Here is a 16,580-nt window from a genome sequence, read left to right as displayed (position 1 = left end):
TCAGAAAGCATTCCTCCTGGCTTAATTGCTTTCCTTTCCTGCTTAACGTACCTCGCATCAAAGTGCAAAAGTTATTACCACCCGAAACAAAGGAAGTTTTGATAATGCAGCACTATCAAATTTTGGTTCCTATCTTGAACCAAACACTGCTGCCTTTTAACTTGAAACGCCATCTAAATATGTAAAAGAGAATCTGGGGGCAACGCAAAGATTGGATTGATAGAACAGTTTTTAAGTTTCAAGACTCCAGTAAAAAAGGATAACCGTGAACCAAAAAGGACCATTCAGACCATTTGGAAGCTATGGTGGTAACAGCAACTAGCAAGATACAACTAAAAGGATGTACAAGTTATGCACTTACAATCCAATCAACATATATATATGCAAGAAGAGCTGAAACCTTTACTGGACATTCCAGTTATGCACTATATCATTGTTTATGACTTCAGAACCCTCTCTATGGCGGCGATATAAAAGTCCTTTGGCATGGTTCCAACAACAGACTCCCGCTTCTCTCCATTTTTGAACAGTAACACCACAGGTACAGCCTTGATTTCATAATCCTCTGCAATTGGCAAGTCATCATCCGTATTGAGCACAAAGCAGCTAAGTCTCCCGGCATACTCTCCTGCAATCTCATCAATAATTCGGTGGACCATCCTGCAGGGGCCACACCAGCTTGCATAAAATTCAACAAGAACAGGGGTATCACTGTTCAATATTGATTTCTCCCACGTGTCTTTAGTAACCACCGCAGCTAAACAAACCCAATAAAACATGGTCAAGATGGCATTCAAATGTTCTATACTATGATCACTAAGATCTCAGTAGAACTCAACAAGAAGAAAGTAGAAGCACTGTACAGAATATAGATACACAAGTTTTACATTGCAAACTCAAATTGTCTCTTACTACCAAAGAAGCCTTACATCATTACTTTTAAGAAACACCTTGTTAGAAATTGTTAGTCATTTCTTACAGCCTCTAAAGCTTAGAATATTAACCGGCATCCTAAATGCATAAGTCATATTTGAAGCTGCTTGTAATATCTAAATCAGTTCAACCTTTACGATAACTGATGAAATACAAATCACTGTTTAACATCTGCAATTGTGAGGTTACAAAGAGAAGTTCACTTTCTCACCTTTTCAAAATATCTTCTCTTCTTTTTAGTCTGATATTTTAAACTTATTTACACTAAAATTCGGTGTAAGAAGAATAAGAACATAAGATTTTAGCTAGTCACAAGGTCTAGCATCCAATAAAGAAAAGGGGACAAAAAAACCCCTTCTACCCAGAGCACTAGCAGTAATGGATCTTCGTCACAGGAGAACACTACAAACAAGTTTTTTGGCGGACAGATCAGATTCATTCTATGAAAGCAATCACCTTCCAAAACTTAAAAGTCACATACATAGTATCCGTTACGCTATGGGAAAATTTCCCTGAGATCTATTTAATCACGACACAGAGCAAAAGAACTAAATGGAATTACTTTGAATGTACACATGTCCAGATTGAAAAAAAAAGGGTCAAATGGCTCTCGTTTTGTAACTGTTTGCAGATCTAGTATCAAATTGATGCTAAAGAAAAAGTAAAGAACCAATGTTGAATTATCAAATATCCCATCAAATGTCAAAGAGAAGTTTCACCATCCCACTTTTCCAAACTTTCTTTCTAATCTATTCAGAGAATCGAATTATCAAAAGATCATTAATACTTGGAATGTTAAAAATCATCATATTTCCAACCAAGGCACCCAACATTAGGAAAAGTGATCCGTCATACCCACAATTCTAAATCAACCCTTCATTGAGGGCTCATATCCAACGTACCAACACTCGTTTGAAAGCACCAAACCTTCAAAGTCAAACTATTTCCTACACTTGGTTGCCAGTTGCTACAACCACAATCAACTGAAACTGAATATTTTAACAGACCCACACCTTTTGATTGCTTTGAACAAGTTTTTACAAATTCACCGAAAAGGCAACCAAACAATCAAACTTCACTGGATTAGCCACAATAAATAACATGGAAAAACCAAAAGAAGAAGACAAACAGAGAAACAGAGTAAAGTTGAAGCAGATCAAATAAAACCCACCATTTCAAACAGTATGACATAATCGAAGAAATAAAGAGAAAGATAGAGTGGTTACCTTTGGGTTCACGGGCAGAGAGGGCCTTGAGAGTGAGCGGAGGCGCATAACGAAGCTTCAAGGACCCATTTTTCAGAGGAAATGAGATTCTTGAAGAGCTTAGCTTAGAGGGCAACTGAGAAGAAATGGCGCGTGTGTGAACGCGTGTCGAAGCAAAATGAGACGGGGTAAGCGAAGTAGAAGACGCCATCAGGGAAAGAAAAAAGGAGGGAGAGAGGAATCAGATGCTTTATATAAAAAGAAGAGTAGGTTTGGGCAGATTTCTTATTTATTTGTATCAGCAGCCACTCAGTCTCATCAGTCAGTCAGTCAGTCAGTCTACCAGAAAACCAAAGAAATGAAATGGAAAGAAGCCAGGGGAAATGCAGAGAAAAACAAACGCACATCTCTTTTTTTGGGTTGATTTTTACGATATTGTTTTTACTTGATCAGGACAGGCAGCTGGGGGCCCCATTTGGTCTAGTTGGTACCACCAACCCAAGGAGCTGGGCCCTAATTGGTGCTGAACAAGATGAACCATCAAGGGCTAAGAGCCCAGTTTGAATAATATTGAAAAGGGTTATTTATTGAACGCACGCCCGATGGGACTCGAACCCACAATCGCCTGATTAGAAGTCAGGCGCCTTATCCATTAGGCCACGGGCGCTTCACTTGTGGTGCTTGTACTTCCTTTTTTACTTATGGGAACTACGCTTTAATCTTCCAACACAATTAATTCGCGACAACAATCACGGTGATTCAAAGATATTATTCCTGCCTAGTTATTGAGTAACAAAGCTGGCACAAGAAGGTCATCTTGCAAGGCAAAACTGAGATTAATTAAACTAGTCTAGGCATATGGCACCACAAGCATCAGGAACTTAAACTAGTCTTCTTGGCTTCAAGAAAAGACACTGGAACCTGAACATTGCAAAAGTTAATGTCCTTTGATAACGGTATCTTGACATTTGAAGCAATTGATTAATGATTATGAGCTGCATTACATTCTTATACAGATTTTGATTACATTATTTCCTTGTTTTTTCCAATGTTCCTTTCTTCCCTTTTGGTGTTTGTTGGCTGGGGGAGGAGGAGAGATTGCAGGTTTGGAGTTAATGAGTACATTACATCCTAAATACACCATACTTGGTATCTTCCAATGGATGATTCATGGATGCAGAAATGCTGAGCCCTAGAATTTTCCTCGTATCAGCAGGATCAATAATACCATCATCCCAGAGCCTAGCTGTGGAGTAATACGGATTTCCTTCTCTCTCATACGCCTCCACAACCTTAGCCTTGAACTTCTCCTCTTCTTCTTTTGTCCACTAGAATTCAAGAATGTGCAAGCACAGACAATAAGCATCTATTAGTAAGTGCTTGAATTCAATAGAAGAAGCTAAGTTTACCTGAATTCCTTGCCTTTTCTTGTTGGCCCCTTCAATTTGAGACAACACGCCAGCAGCCTAATTGTTGCCAGGAATAATTCAGTATATGATATGATTAGCCAAAACTCAAATGTGAATAAAAAACTGAGTAACTTTTAACCAATATCTATACACAATAACTATTAAAATGTCTGGCCACTTAAGCATAAGGACTAGCATTCATGACATGAATGAAATATTCTGGAGTTTATCATTATTTCAATGGAATTTATCACATCCATTCATGTTTAAATAGACAAGTGACAGATTCCTGCTTTATTAGACTGGAGCAGACAAAGAGAACCACTTCTTAAGAAGGTAAGCCACAACCATATTGAATATGAATATATAGGTGACAGAAAAGGCTGCTTTTAAGATTACGGTATACTTCTCTATGCTTATTTTCAACCCAAGGATATCATATATTATTAGCACATAGATCATATGGAAGAAAGTATCGATCCACCTGCGCACCGCCCATCACAGATATTCTTGCATTTGGCCAAAGGAACAGGAAATTTGGGTTAAAAGCACGACCACACATTGCATAATTTCCAGCACCAAAGCTTCCACCAATCATAATAGTCACTTTTGGAACCTGTAAATTCATCATCCAGAAGAGATGCTCAGGTCAACATTACAGATGCATGTATGTTTGTTTTTGTCCTTGTACTTGATGATTATATGTCAAAATAGAGGAAACACGTTGATACAAATAAGGAGGTGAAGGAAATTAATGCAATTTGTACATGTAGGAATCCATCAGTGTATATCATAAGAATAACGTAGAGGACCAATAAACATTGAAACATGGTACCTACCTTTGCACAAGAAACTGCCATCACCAGTTTTGCTCCAGATTTTGCAATACCATTTGCCTCAGATCTTGAGCCAACCTAGCAGTTACAAATGATCAGTATGGTTCGACAGTGCTATTAAATCATCAGCTTCAAAGGAAAAATGAGAGATTACAATAGTTGACCAACTCATTCATTTTAGACTAAGTGCATAATATTCTAGATCAGTTTGATGAGCAACACTCTGCATGAATCATGAATGCAAGGACACAACTCACAGAAAGGCTTCATAAAAAATGTAATGGAAGGAAAGTGTGGGATCGTGTACCATAAATCCAGTGATGTTCTGAAGAAAGACCAAAGGAATATTACGTTGAGAACAAAGTTCAATGAAATGGGTCCCTTTAAGCGCAGATTCATTAAATAATATCCCATTATTTCCAAGGATCCCTACAGGTTGTCCAAAAATTCTAGCAAAACCAGTTACAAGTGTCTGCACCAACATGATCCAGGTTAGAAGATTCATGCATTTTATAAGGAAAAAGTAACTTTGGAAATCCAAGAGATATGAAAGTCCTCACAGTTCCATACAGTTTCTTGAATTCATCAAATTCACTTCCATCAACAATACGTGCAATAACTGATCGGACATCAAATTGCTGCTTGTGGTCTACTGGTGCAATGGAACGAAGTTCCTTCACATCATATAATGGTTCTTTATAATCAAGGTTTATGCTAGGAGATGCATTCAACATCCCTTGCCTCCCAGCCAAGTGCAAGTTCTTCACAATGTTCCTCCCAAGAGCAAGTCCATGCATTTCATCTACAGGAAGATATATAAAAATTTGTAAATCGTCACATAATGCTCAAGTGAGAGGTTCCGCCAATGGTAATAACGCATAAGGAAACAATACCTTGAGCAAAATAATCTGAAACCCCTGAAGTCTTACAATGAACAGTAGCACCCCCTAAATCCTCCGCGGACACTTCCTCTCCGGTGGCAGCCTGCCCAAAACTTCCCTTCAGATATTATCTAATCTCAACAAAGACATTGGACAGATAAGTGCATGGAACTAACCTTGACAAGAGGAGGTCCGGCTAGAAAAATGGTACCATTTCCTTTAACCATTACACTTTCATCAGCCATGGCAGGAATATAGGCACCCCCAGCTGTACAAGACCCTAAGACCAATGCAACTTGAGGAATGCCTTGAGCAGACATGGTAGCTTGATTATAAAAAATTCTGCCAAAATTTTCCTTGTCTGGAAACACCTCAGCTTGCTTTGGAAGAAAAGCGCCTCCACTATCAACTAGATAAATGCAAGGTAATTTGCATTGGGCAGCAATTTCTTGTGCTCTTAGATGTTTCTTAATGGTAATAGGATAATAAGTTCCACCCTTAACAGTTGGGTCATTAGCTACAAACATACAAAGTCTTCCATGAACTGGACCAGTTCCGGTTATTATTCCACCTGATGGTAAGGGGTCTTCGTACAATTCATGCCCTGCAAGCTTTTTACATCAAATGTTCAATAAGGAAGCAGAAGACACCCAAAAAAGAAAAAAAAAAAAAAGAAAGCAATGACCCAGTTTAAAAGAGAAGAAATGGCAAAAGGAACCTGAGAAAATTCGAGAAAAGAAGAACCAGGATCGAGAAGACGATCGATTCGTTCCCGGGGAAGAAGCTTATTTCTGCTCCTGTTCCTCTTCACAGCAGCTTCTCCTCCTCCAGCAAGAACCTTAAATCAAATCATATTAAATAACAGTAGCATATTTTAAGAGAAGAATCGGATAATACATTTGTTGGGAAAGTGGGAGAACCTTGTTGATGTGGGATTGGAGTTCAGATAAGAGACGTTCCATGGCGTCGGAGTTTTGGGCAAAAGAGTCGGAGTTTCGGTTGACTCCATCAGGAAGGAGTCCTATAGAGAAGTGCTTCGTTTGGAGACGTTGGATTGGATTAGCTATTATACATGGGGCTGAATTGACTGTCCAAGAAGCTGAAGCTGCTTTCCTCACCAAAGTCCTTAGCATTTCTCTCTGTTTTCCTTTTTCGGCCGTCAAACAAATCAGAATTCGATCAAAGCCAGTTCATACTCCAGAGTTACAAGAGTTTATAGAGTATAGTGCCTCTTTAATAGTTTATCTTCTTCGCTGGCTTTGCGTGTAATTCATATCCATTTTCTCTGGATCCTAAAAACGCAGCGTTCTACTGACTCTCCCTGTCCTGGGTGCCAAACGACACCGTTAGGGCCACTGTCAGACTGCGGTTGCTGCGGATAAGATAATAGCGTCAATTTTCCTGTTTTCAATTCTTGCAAGAAGCTGGAGAAGTGGTTCGCTTTACACACTCCAGTGCGTGAGAAATGGAGAATTTGTCGTGTCTGGTGTTGAAACCAGCAGCTCCTACGAGGCTACCTGGACCTAGGCTTTCTCAAATGGCAGCTACTGGTTCTGCAACGTTTGTTTCTAGCTTGTCATTTCCTTCTTCCATGGACTCTCAACTTCCAAAAACAACAGCAAAACGCTCTTTAAAACCCACCGAAGCGTCGTCTTCAGCAATTCCCACAATCCCATCAGCAACTACCAATGTTAGAAACACAACCACGGCCGTCTCGACCAAAAAGGTCTCTCCTTCCTTAATCCCTGTACCATTTCTTTTCTTCAAATGCTTCCAAAAAATTATATAAAAAGCTATCTTTTCTCAAAATCTGCAAAACCTTTTCACTGGAGCTTGAAAGAGTGGCAACGGCTTTGTTTGCTCACATGGTCAAGCAATTAGCTTCAGGGGTTTTAAGTAGTTCGCAAATTGCGTAATTTTGATATATAAGTTAAAATTTTGATCTTGTTGATTTTTATGGGAATGGATAGGTTTTGGTTCCAATGGGATTTGGTACAGAGGAAATGGAAGCTGTTATATTGGTGAATGTTCTGCGCCGTGCTGGTGCAGAGGTGACGGTAGCCTCAGTGGAACCGCAGCTTGAGATTCAAGCATCGGGTGGCACTAGATTGGTTGCTGATACCACCATCTCCACCTGTTCTTATCAAATTTTTGATCTCGTGGCATTGCCAGTTAGTTCTTCAAATCTTTGAATTGCATGTTTCTTAAGAGTGTCAGTGTCAGTATGACTGCATATTCATACACTGTTAATTGTCACAAGTAAAGAGTACTAAGGGGTTTGTATTCATTTGTTGTGACAATAAAAATTAGGCATTAGGTTTAGCGGTGTTAAGGGCAACAAATAATAGTGTGTACTTATAGCTTTAAGGTTCCCCAACTGGAAATAACACACACTTCCGGGATTAATGCAGCACTTTTTCTTTCTGAGTATATGACTGTGCTTCCCCCAATTTATAATTTTACTGACCAATAGATTGATTTGTTGGTGATATTTCTTCTGGTAATTTGTTTTTACTACATAGTTCATGCCATAGTTAATGCTTGGGTACTATTCGAAGGGAGGAATGCCTGGGTCAGCACGATTAAGAGATTGTGAAATTCTAAAGAGAATTACAAGCAAACAAGCTGAGGAAAAGAGGCTGTACGGAGGTATATCTATGGCTCCAGCAGTCACACTTCTCCCTTGGGGACTCCTGAGGAGGAAGCGGGTGAGTGCTGGTTTATATTAAAATTGGAGTTCCGTGCATATCAATTTTTTTTTATTGCTAAATTTGATGTAGTTTGTCATGCAAGACAACATGCCACCCTGCATTCTTTGACAAGCTTCCAACCTTCTGGGCTGTCAAATCAAATATTCAAGTTTCAGGAGAGCTTACAACAAGCCAGGGCCCTGGAACTTCTTTTTTGTTTGCTCTATCCTTAGTAGAGCAGCTCTTTGGGGTGGCTGTGGCCAGGGAGATTGGAGAATCATTGGTAAAGCTTTTTACTCTGTTGTTTTCAAAGTCTCTTTATGGTGCTTCACCTCACTTGTTTTATCCCCCATGATAGACAATCGCATTCATTCATGCACATGGGAGGATTTTGGCTTATCTTTATTTGATTTCTTTTTTAGTTTCTAACAAGACTTCTCCAACGAATTCTTGACTAAAAGCCATTTTGCATTTCCAACTAAAGACAATAGAATGAGTTTCACCGTGCATGATTACTGTTTTCCAGTTCATGCATTCTGCTGATGAGAAACCCACAAAGGAAGAGTTAAACAGAGTTGACTGGGCTGTTGATCACACTCCTCGTGTGAGTTATTACTTGCTTCAGTTGGATACTTTCTATGTTCATACTCTGTCTTCAAGTGTGACAATTTCTTGTGTAGTATTATTATAAGTTCATGTGGCACTTTGTTGTAGCCATATGTTTCTTACCCCGCATATGTTTCTTTGTCAAAATTTATGACAGGTTCTAGTTCCAGTTGCAAATGGTTCAGAAGAGATTGAAGTAGTTTCTATTATAGACATTCTACGTCGAGCAAAGGTGGATGTTGTGGTTGCTTCAGTTGAAAAATCAGTTAAGGTTTTGGCATCTCAAGGTGTAAAAATTGTTGCTGACAAGTTAATTGGTGATGCTGCGGGGTCAATATATGATTTAATCATTCTTCCGGTGAGATAAGCTAACTGCCATTCTAATACAAAAAGTTGTGGATGCATTCTTTCTCAATATAAAATTGGGATTAGGGACTTCTCCCATTAGATTTAGTATTACTTCTGGTATCAATATATGCTTTGGTTGAAAAGATGTAAATATTTTAAAAGGCTTGTACTTATTACGAACTTTCTATCTTTTAGTTTGAAAATTCATAATTTCGGCTTAAAAGATTTTATTTTCTATTCTACCCCGCATCTCTGAATGGTGAAAGATTTTTTGTTTATTTTTAACTTGAAGGGAGGAGTTGCTGGTGCTGAACAACTACAGAAATCTAGGATTCTTAAGAAGTTGCTCAAAGAACAAGAGGTGGATGGAAGACTATGTGGAGCAGTATGCTCTTCCGCCACAATCCTGCACAAGCATGGTCTGCTGAAGGTAAAGATAAACTATTTGACATTTTCCTGCGTATTAATTATCATATGCTGATCATTAACAACCTTTGCCAAATGCAGGAGAAGAGAGCCACTGCTCATCCCTCTACCACTAGGGAACTCACCGATGTAGTAGATGGTCCCATAGTAGTTATTGATGGTAAACTGATAACAAGCAGGGGACTTGCTACCGTTTCAGATTTTGCACTGGCTATTGTGAGCAAGTTTTTTGGCCATGCAAGGGCTAGAAGTGTTGCAGAAGGCCTCGTTTTTGAGTACCCTAGGAGTTAGAAGATCTAATTTTGAGTCATAGCTGATGAATGGCAATTTTTCAGATGCCATTTAAACATAAAGATCAGATTATAATCCCTCAACTTGGACCACTAGCGGAAGGACAAAACCATCACAAAAACATGCTCAGCCAAATCCTAAATGCTCCATGTTAGAGTTAGTGCTTTTCTTTGAAAAGTATCTGCCCTTTTTTTCTTTTGTATATGCCTTGCCATAAACAGAGGCCACACCTGTCTGTGAGGTCCAAAGCAGGAAAATGACAATGTGACTTATCAATTGTCATAGCCATATTCGGGTGAGGAGCTGCTATCAAATCTTCAAATATCTACCAATGTGGCAAACCAAGCTACAGGTAATTTCATACATAATAGAACCTACTAGCAGTAAAAGGACTGATATGTTAATGAGTTCTTCTGATGCTTTGCAATTCAATATATTTCCCCAATGTTGATCATGTGTGTGGCCTGATAGGGCAATAATTTGGGTTGGGAGATGGGGGGAATGAAGGCTGCAGGTTCTCCACTGTTATAATATTGTTATGACTGTCTTCAACAAGATGAAACAAGTGAAGGGTCTAATCTGACTATGATATTTCATGCTTTAGGCCTATTTTTGGTCTTTTAGGAGCAAGTAGATTTTTCTAAGCATCGGCATTTCTGGATATCTGGACTCGCTTTCACCAAACAGCATCTTTCTCTGCAGTCATTTTCTTCCAAAGGTTTCTGTAGTCTCCTACGCAAAGAATTGTAAGGTAGTTTATGCTCTTGGGGGCCGAATCAAATTAGAAAGCGGATGAGACATCCACGTAGCTCATAGGGTGGGATAAAGGATTGGGATGGAAGAGGTTGGGATTATCGCCATCTGTTGAGTACGGGCTGGAACATGTCTCCTGTCTGCATCAAGACAAAAATATTTTCGCTTCTTCTGTTGACTTTTCGAAAGTTAAACGTACACGACTTTTGTTCTTTCTCAAGGTTGTTCTAGAAAAAAGATACCCAAAAAGATATCATAATCCACCGTGTGATTTCGACCGAAACAATGGGTTTTCACGATCCGAGCACCAGGTGTCACATTAAAAACGTATAAACAACGTTGCTATATCTTTTAGTTTGAGGCAATTCACAACTTGTCTAGATATAAGACATAGCACAACATCAAATGAATAAACAGATTCGATGACCTAAGTTTATCTGTTACAACAAGGCAAAAAGATAAGAGATGTCTTAAATTAAAAAGTCAAATCTAATGGTAGGTTAGAGACTAACCAAGTCTGTGGGTGGAGTGTAAAAACATAAGAGGAGAAATACGTCTGACTTTCCTACATGCCTTTGTTGTCAACGTTATATCATGATAGGCAAACAGAGATCAAGCCAACCAGAAAGTCTAATCTACACGGTTGAGCTAATAGTATTAAGTTCATAATTTACAACTCAAAACCCTTTGCTCCTATTCATACAGCTATCTACCCCTTCTGCAGTATAAGATACAGATAATAGATGCACACCCGCAATCCTTGTGCCATACCACTGGCCAGGATTGCGTATCTAAGTAAAGTTTGTACCATCAGCAGTTCCAACTCTACCAAGGACCAGTCAGCGTTCTTCTCAAGCAGTGTCTTTTACACGGTCGACTCATTGTCTCTAACATCTGTCGAATTAGGCAACAGAAAGCAGAATAATATCAGCATTGTCCTCTAACAGTGACGTTAGTAAAGAAAAGGGTAACGCTCATGTCTAGCTTAACTTTCTGGTCAACTTTTAATGAAGAATAACGCCAGTACAAATTTACTGAGTGTGTGTGTGTGTAATATGCAACTAGTCATCAACTCCTTTACGTTACTGCCCTCTCCTTTGGTCAACCACTCAACCTAGACGGCACCACTGGCCTTGGTGCAAATTCAATTGTAAGTTTGTAACTCATCTTTGACCCTTTAATCCAGCAATTGCTTTTTGGCATTGTCAGTCTAGATATTTTACAGGGTTTTGGTGTGATATGGTCGACCAATTGTTAATAAAAAAAGAAAGAGCAATGGAAAAGGAAAGTTGGAAAGGAAGCAGAAGACTTGATTTCAAGTTAAGCACATCCTTCACGTAATGACAAATCAGTCATTGTTGATCTTTTTCAGTTAATCATCCTGTAAATACCTAGTGTTCGTTTCCAATTATATGAGAGAAAACGTCTATTATCATTTTAATCTCAGGATAATACATATTTTGAGGCTTACTACTTTCCCAACGTGAAAACAAGTGCACAAGAATAAACATCCTAAAACATGATAACATCTCAATAAATATCCATATGACACTATAGTTTATACTATGGTTTGCAAAAATTTGTTTTTCTTCGGGCCTTGGAGCCCATCTAAAAGCTAGTTGCTGCTTTTGAATGGTAATATAAAATGTAAGGTAGTAATGGAAGTATGAAATGAGCATTTACCTGATTTTTCTGCATTTCCATCATTTCTTCCTGCACCAACCAAAAAACAGTCAAGGAGGCCATCACCCAACATTTTCAATAAAACACAAAGCATCTTAGACTCTTAGTCAATGACTTACCTGTTTCTTCTGCAATTCTTGGTTCATTTCTTTAAGTTTTGCAACTTCAGCTTCAAGTTCCAATGTATAGGCCTGCCAGAAACGCAGAACAGTTAAAGCAATCAGTTGTTTTATATTTGGAGCTAAACTATAAATCAATAATTAGTAGAAATTATACTTCTATAGTTCTTTTCTTTTACAGTTGGGTTCAAAAAGACAATTGAGGAACCTCTATGATCACCACCATTTATCATTCAAACAATTTTCACACAATTAAGACGAAATGATACCATTTAATTCCAATATGATTAATGTGATACATAAAGATAATGGAAAAATAATACAACTGTAACAACTGAGTCAATCATATGACATGCCCACTCCATAAACTTGTCCAAGGAGTTAAACAGCTGTGTTATTAAATTGGCACTTCAAATTTATGCCATGCCCCAAGAATGATACATGATCATAATCTTGTTAGTATATAGGGTTTGATTAGAGTTTCTTCCACATCTCACAAGGAATCTTGCAATCAAAACATAGTGTGGTTTTCAAGAGTAGTAGGAAGAAATGAACTCGAGCTGCAGCATTTCATATCCACAAATAGAAAGCCATAACAAGAAGAATGCACTGAACAACATTGATTAAAATTCTATGTTGTATTTAAAATTTTGTTTCGAACAACAGTTGCATGAATCTTTCATCATAGTTCCTTCAACAGAAAGGGCGACATACAAACAGCAATTTACTTAGTGCCTTTAAGTACGCCCATATCGTCATAATCAGAACGAGAACCCCCCCCAAGAGAGAGATATTCTTCCAATGTGAACCTGACTGTCACGCCAGTCATAATGGTGCAAGCAGCAAAAAGCAGTAGCTTTGCACTGGCATTACATTTGATGTGCCAAGTAGAAACCATACCAAACCACTATTTTCACACAAAGAAAGCAAGGGCATCCTGCTAAACCTTATTATGTAGCATGTTTTTAGCAGGGAAAAAAATTTGAAACAAAGTTGCAACTTTTTCAACAAGTATCCACATAAAGGAGTTTGAATCTATACATTAAAAGACATACTATCTAACTGAGTGTGGGGAAAAAAAAGTGTAGTGGCTCAATCACCCAACTTACCTGCTTGCGAGCTCGTGATCTTGCAGCTGACTCTCTGTTCTTAATCATTCTCCTTTGCCTTCTCTCAACTACTTTCTCCAAAGCTGCACTGCATTTTCTTCCCCGGCCAAATACATAAGGAACTGGTGACAAAGAAGTGGCATCTACGCTGTTATTTGGAATCATATCTGAAGATATCTGGCTTGGAGGAGATGCTAAACCAACTATTCCCATCCCACCACTCTGCAGCCCGGTAGACTGAACTAGATTACTATTCATAGATGGGTCACCAATTCCAACCATTGAACCCCTAACTCCTGGATTAGCAAGCTGTGCAGTGTTCATTAAGTGCATAGAAGGAGCAAATGCTACTGTTTGTTGCTTGGGAAAGAGTGGTTGTGGCTGCTGCTGCTGCTGTTGCTGTGGTTGTTGTTGTTGTTGTTGCTGCTGCTGCTGCTGTGGCTGTGAGGATTTGACTCCACTCATGTTCAATGGTAACCTTGGAGGATGATTGAGAACTGAGTTATTGTTACTCAAAAAGCCATTGTTTCTATTTGTCTGTTGAAATCCGAGAGCTACACCAGTGTTGTTACCGAAGAATCCACTATTGTTTGCCATTCCAATCTGTTGCATATCTTCTCTTACAACACCTGCCCTCACCAAGAATTCCTCCAACGTCATCTCTCCCAAAGTCTGTTGCCTCTGTGGTAAACTTGCTCCTCCACCAACACCACCGCCATTACTTCCGTCTTTAGCACCATCATTTTCTTTCATCAAGTCTCTCCATACTTCATCAACCGTTTTCTGACTCAGAGTCCTCGGCAATGTCAATGATCCTTGCCTCTGCAAATTCCCACCAGAAAAACTTCCTTCTCCTCCAGCAACTGAAGCTGTTGTCACAGCCTGAGTCTCTTCAGCAGTTGATATATTTTTCAAGAGTTCATCCATGTTCATTGACCCAAAGTCCTTCCCAAGTCCACCAAAGGTGTTCTGCAGCTCATCAAAGGTCAATGAGTATATAGATGACTGCCTAGCCAATGGGAAATTCCCCAGTGGCTTTGACCCGTTTCCTTCCATACTTGGAGCATCACCAAAGTTCTTGTAATTCAGATGAGATCCCATGTCTCTTTTTAAACAGCAGCAGACACAGATGACCTCAAATCAAGATTGCCCCAGATGACCTCAAATCACGATTGCCCTAAAAATCCATCCAACTGAAGTAGATGAGACGATTATGTCATTCACTTTTCCTTTTATAACCTTTTTTTTTCCTTTAACTTAAGATCTAATAAATGTTCACCAAACCAAGCAAAGTCAAAGTTAATCATACATAACATTCTCGATATATTTCCAATTATGGACATACTTTTTAATCCCAATTCCATTAAACCATAAATATCTAACTAGCAATAAAATCATACTATCTATCACAACTTCGAACCGTAAAAATCTAAAAGACAACATGAGAAAGTAACGGCTTAGTAAATATGGGAACCAATAAGCATTAAAACTTTCATGTGATATCTCAAAATTCAATATTCTCCAACAAGTGGTACAAAATATACGATCATACACATAAGAAAACCAACTGTCCTGCAAAGCCATCCAATTTATGCAGATAATAAAGAAAAATCTGAAACTATATTAAGTCGTTTTATCTTTCTCCAAAACTCAGATCCAAAAACTAAAATGAAAAAAAAAAATCTTGGAGCCAGAAACTAATCAACAGCCAACAAGTGTCAAACTGCCATTTCTCGTAATAGTAAACTTCCATATCCATGGAACAACACAGATATTGAAGCTTTATTAGAATCTAAAACCAACCCATTATTCCAAATCATAAAATCTATCGAAAGCATGTAATATCAAGAAAAATTCAACCAAAACAACAAAAAAGGAGTCAAAGGGAAAGAAACTTTCATTTTTATAGAACAGAAAAAAAAAAAAAAACAAGCAGCTAAACTAACTCTTAAGCACAAAATCTCTTCTTTAATCCATTCAATACGGTTTCCTTAATCGAGAAAAAGGAAACAAAAAATTGAGGCAAAAAAATAAAACTAAAAATAAGAAAAAGACAAAAATATAATAAGAAAATGGGGAAAAATAAAACAATAGATAACGAAGAAGCGAGAGAAAGAGTAAGGAAGAGAAGAAAAGAAAGAGACACTTTCTTTTTCCTTTTTTTTTACCTTTTAATTTTATTTTCGGCAGTAGTATTTAATTTTCGTAAACAAAAATAAAAAATAAAATGTGTTGAAAATCGGGAGTGTGTGTGGACTCGAGCGAGAGGGAGAGAGAGAGAGAGCTGTGTCGTTTCTCTGAAGAGAAAGAGGGTTTAGCAGTGTGGAGGCGACAAGTGTCTAGTGCCGCCTCGACACGGGTCGAAATTTAAGGAGCTTCCCCGATTTTGGTGGATTTAATTGTAATTTTCCTTGTCATGTTTTTTTAATTCATTATAATAATATTTACGTGGAAGACTGATTAGCCGCGGAGATGGCGCAACGTGGATCAGTAGAAATGCGGTTGAAATTGTGATGTGACTTGTAGCCAATGGGTGAGACAAAGGTGGGAAATCTCTGGCCGTTGGATCTGCTTTCCGACAAGGTGATCGATGGTTCTTGGATGCTGGATTAATTTGTCCCGCGGAGGAGATGAAAATTGTGTACGGTATGGTGCACAGTTGCATACAATGCATGTTTTACATGGCTTTCATTTTCTCTCCTTGTTACCGTCTTAAAACTTAGTAATAGAATTTTTAAAAAATCGAAAATAAATTTTTATCACATAAGTTACAACCAAACAACGTATAGTATATGATAAAATAAAATTATTGACTCATGTGTAAACTTCCACTACATTTAATTGTACAATGAGATTGAAGAATAAATCATTTTTACCCACAAGTTTTGGAAATTCGAATAAATTTCAACAACTATTTAATTAGATTTTAATACTTGATGCAACAGGTCAAGGTTGTATGTAATAATATGTATTAAATACACATTTATATGTGTGCGGTACCAATGATTACATGCCTAATTAATGTTTTCACTGTGCTGATTACATCAATTTGCTCTACGCCCTAGGATAACAAATTAAGACTGTTACTCGATATTAAAATATATTAATTAAAATATAGTCCTAACTCCTAACTACTACATTCTAATTGTGAAATCTTTCTAATTAAAGTTATTAAAAAAAAGTTACTCACATAGATGAAAGACTTCTAATTCAAATACTAAAAAGCCAATCTCAATATTTATATGTTTCTTTTATATATAGATAAGAAAATAAATTTATAAAAATTAACTA

The 16,580-nt window shown here is 38.0% G+C and overlaps 4 protein-coding genes, 1 long non-coding RNA gene and 1 other non-coding gene across 7 annotated transcripts; 2 read left to right on the top strand and 4 right to left on the bottom strand.

The window, feature by feature from the left end:
* Window positions 195–2,585, bottom strand: LOC18607948 (thioredoxin M3, chloroplastic). The gene is made up of 2 exons (XM_007042382.2): window positions 2,160–2,585; window positions 195–757 (listed from the first exon to the last, which is right to left on the bottom strand). Exons 1-2 carry the CDS (start codon window positions 2,347–2,349, stop codon window positions 438–440), a joined length of 510 nt encoding a protein of 169 aa, XP_007042444.2. The 5' UTR covers window positions 2,350–2,585; the 3' UTR covers window positions 195–437.
* TRNAR-UCU lies at window positions 2,733–2,805 on the bottom strand. Its single transcript has one exon. It is a non-coding gene; the product is annotated as a tRNA-Arg (tRNA).
* LOC18607947 (methylcrotonoyl-CoA carboxylase beta chain, mitochondrial) lies at window positions 3,061–6,599 on the bottom strand. The gene is made up of 10 exons (XM_007042381.2): window positions 6,185–6,599; window positions 5,983–6,102; window positions 5,441–5,875; window positions 5,277–5,367; window positions 4,944–5,185; window positions 4,691–4,855; window positions 4,387–4,461; window positions 4,032–4,163; window positions 3,548–3,604; window positions 3,061–3,466 (listed from the first exon to the last, which is right to left on the bottom strand). Exons 1-10 carry the CDS (start codon window positions 6,395–6,397, stop codon window positions 3,263–3,265), a joined length of 1,734 nt encoding a protein of 577 aa, XP_007042443.2. The 5' UTR covers window positions 6,398–6,599; the 3' UTR covers window positions 3,061–3,262.
* On the top strand, window positions 6,678–10,598 carry LOC18607946 (protein DJ-1 homolog C). 2 transcript variants are annotated; one of them, XR_001926587.1, is made up of 9 exons: window positions 6,678–6,990; window positions 7,235–7,435; window positions 7,823–7,972; window positions 8,058–8,237; window positions 8,481–8,558; window positions 8,718–8,918; window positions 9,201–9,338; window positions 9,416–9,977; window positions 10,230–10,598. XR_001926587.1 is itself a non-coding variant. In XM_007042380.2 (8 exons), exons 1-8 carry the CDS (start codon window positions 6,730–6,732, stop codon window positions 9,623–9,625), a joined length of 1,419 nt encoding a protein of 472 aa, XP_007042442.2. In that variant the 5' UTR covers window positions 6,678–6,729; the 3' UTR covers window positions 9,626–10,079. The 2 variants fall into 2 exon arrangements, 1 of the variants encoding a protein (XP_007042442.2); XM_007042380.2 differs by lacking the exon at window positions 10,230–10,598 and having other exon boundaries at window positions 9,416–10,079.
* Window positions 10,770–15,633, bottom strand: LOC18607945 (ABSCISIC ACID-INSENSITIVE 5-like protein 7). The gene is made up of 5 exons (XM_007042378.2): window positions 15,458–15,633; window positions 13,290–14,466; window positions 12,181–12,252; window positions 12,062–12,091; window positions 10,770–11,272 (listed from the first exon to the last, which is right to left on the bottom strand). Exons 2-5 carry the CDS (start codon window positions 14,388–14,390, stop codon window positions 11,204–11,206), a joined length of 1,272 nt encoding a protein of 423 aa, XP_007042440.1. The 5' UTR covers window positions 14,391–14,466; window positions 15,458–15,633; the 3' UTR covers window positions 10,770–11,203.
* On the top strand, window positions 11,264–11,819 carry LOC108660887. Its single transcript, XR_001926588.1, has 2 exons — window positions 11,264–11,345; window positions 11,444–11,819. It is a non-coding gene; the product is annotated as an uncharacterized LOC108660887 (long non-coding RNA).

Source organism: Theobroma cacao, chromosome 2, assembly GCF_000208745.1.
Source record: "Theobroma cacao cultivar B97-61/B2 chromosome 2, Criollo_cocoa_genome_V2, whole genome shotgun sequence".
Lineage (NCBI taxonomy): Eukaryota > Viridiplantae > Streptophyta > Magnoliopsida > Malvales > Malvaceae > Theobroma > Theobroma cacao.
The sequence above is the reverse complement of the archived record's forward strand: the minus strand, read 5'-3'. Positions and strand labels throughout refer to the sequence as shown.

Coding starts and splice junctions, on each gene's coding strand:
- LOC18607948 (XM_007042382.2), bottom strand. CDS start 2,349: ATGGCGTCTTCTACTTCGCTTACCCCGTCTCATTTTGCTTCGACACGC. Junction 758..2,159: donor CTCTGCCCGTGAACCCAAAG/GTAACCACTCTA, acceptor GGGTTTGTTTAG/CTGCGGTGGTTACTAAAGAC.
- LOC18607947 (XM_007042381.2), bottom strand. CDS start 6,397: ATGCTAAGGACTTTGGTGAGGAAAGCAGCTTCAGCTTCTTGGACAGTC. Junction 6,103..6,184: donor TCCAATCCCACATCAACAAG/GTTCTCCCACTT, acceptor ATTTGATTTAAG/GTTCTTGCTGGAGGAGGAGA. Junction 3,605..4,031: donor CTGTGATGGGCGGTGCGCAG/GTGGATCGATAC, acceptor GGCAACAATTAG/GCTGCTGGCGTGTTGTCTCA.
- LOC18607946 (XM_007042380.2), top strand. CDS start 6,730: ATGGAGAATTTGTCGTGTCTGGTGTTGAAACCAGCAGCTCCTACGAGG. Junction 6,991..7,234: donor CGGCCGTCTCGACCAAAAAG/GTCTCTCCTTCC, acceptor GGGAATGGATAG/GTTTTGGTTCCAATGGGATT. Junction 7,973..8,057: donor GACTCCTGAGGAGGAAGCGG/GTGAGTGCTGGT, acceptor TTGTCATGCAAG/ACAACATGCCACCCTGCATT.
- LOC18607945 (XM_007042378.2), bottom strand. CDS start 14,390: ATGGGATCTCATCTGAATTACAAGAACTTTGGTGATGCTCCAAGTATG. Junction 12,092..12,180: donor AAGAATTGCAGAAGAAACAG/GTAAGTCATTGA, acceptor TGGTTGGTGCAG/GAAGAAATGATGGAAATGCA. Junction 11,273..12,061: donor TGGAAATGCAGAAAAATCAG/GTAAATGCTCAT, acceptor CTAATTCGACAG/ATGTTAGAGACAATGAGTCG.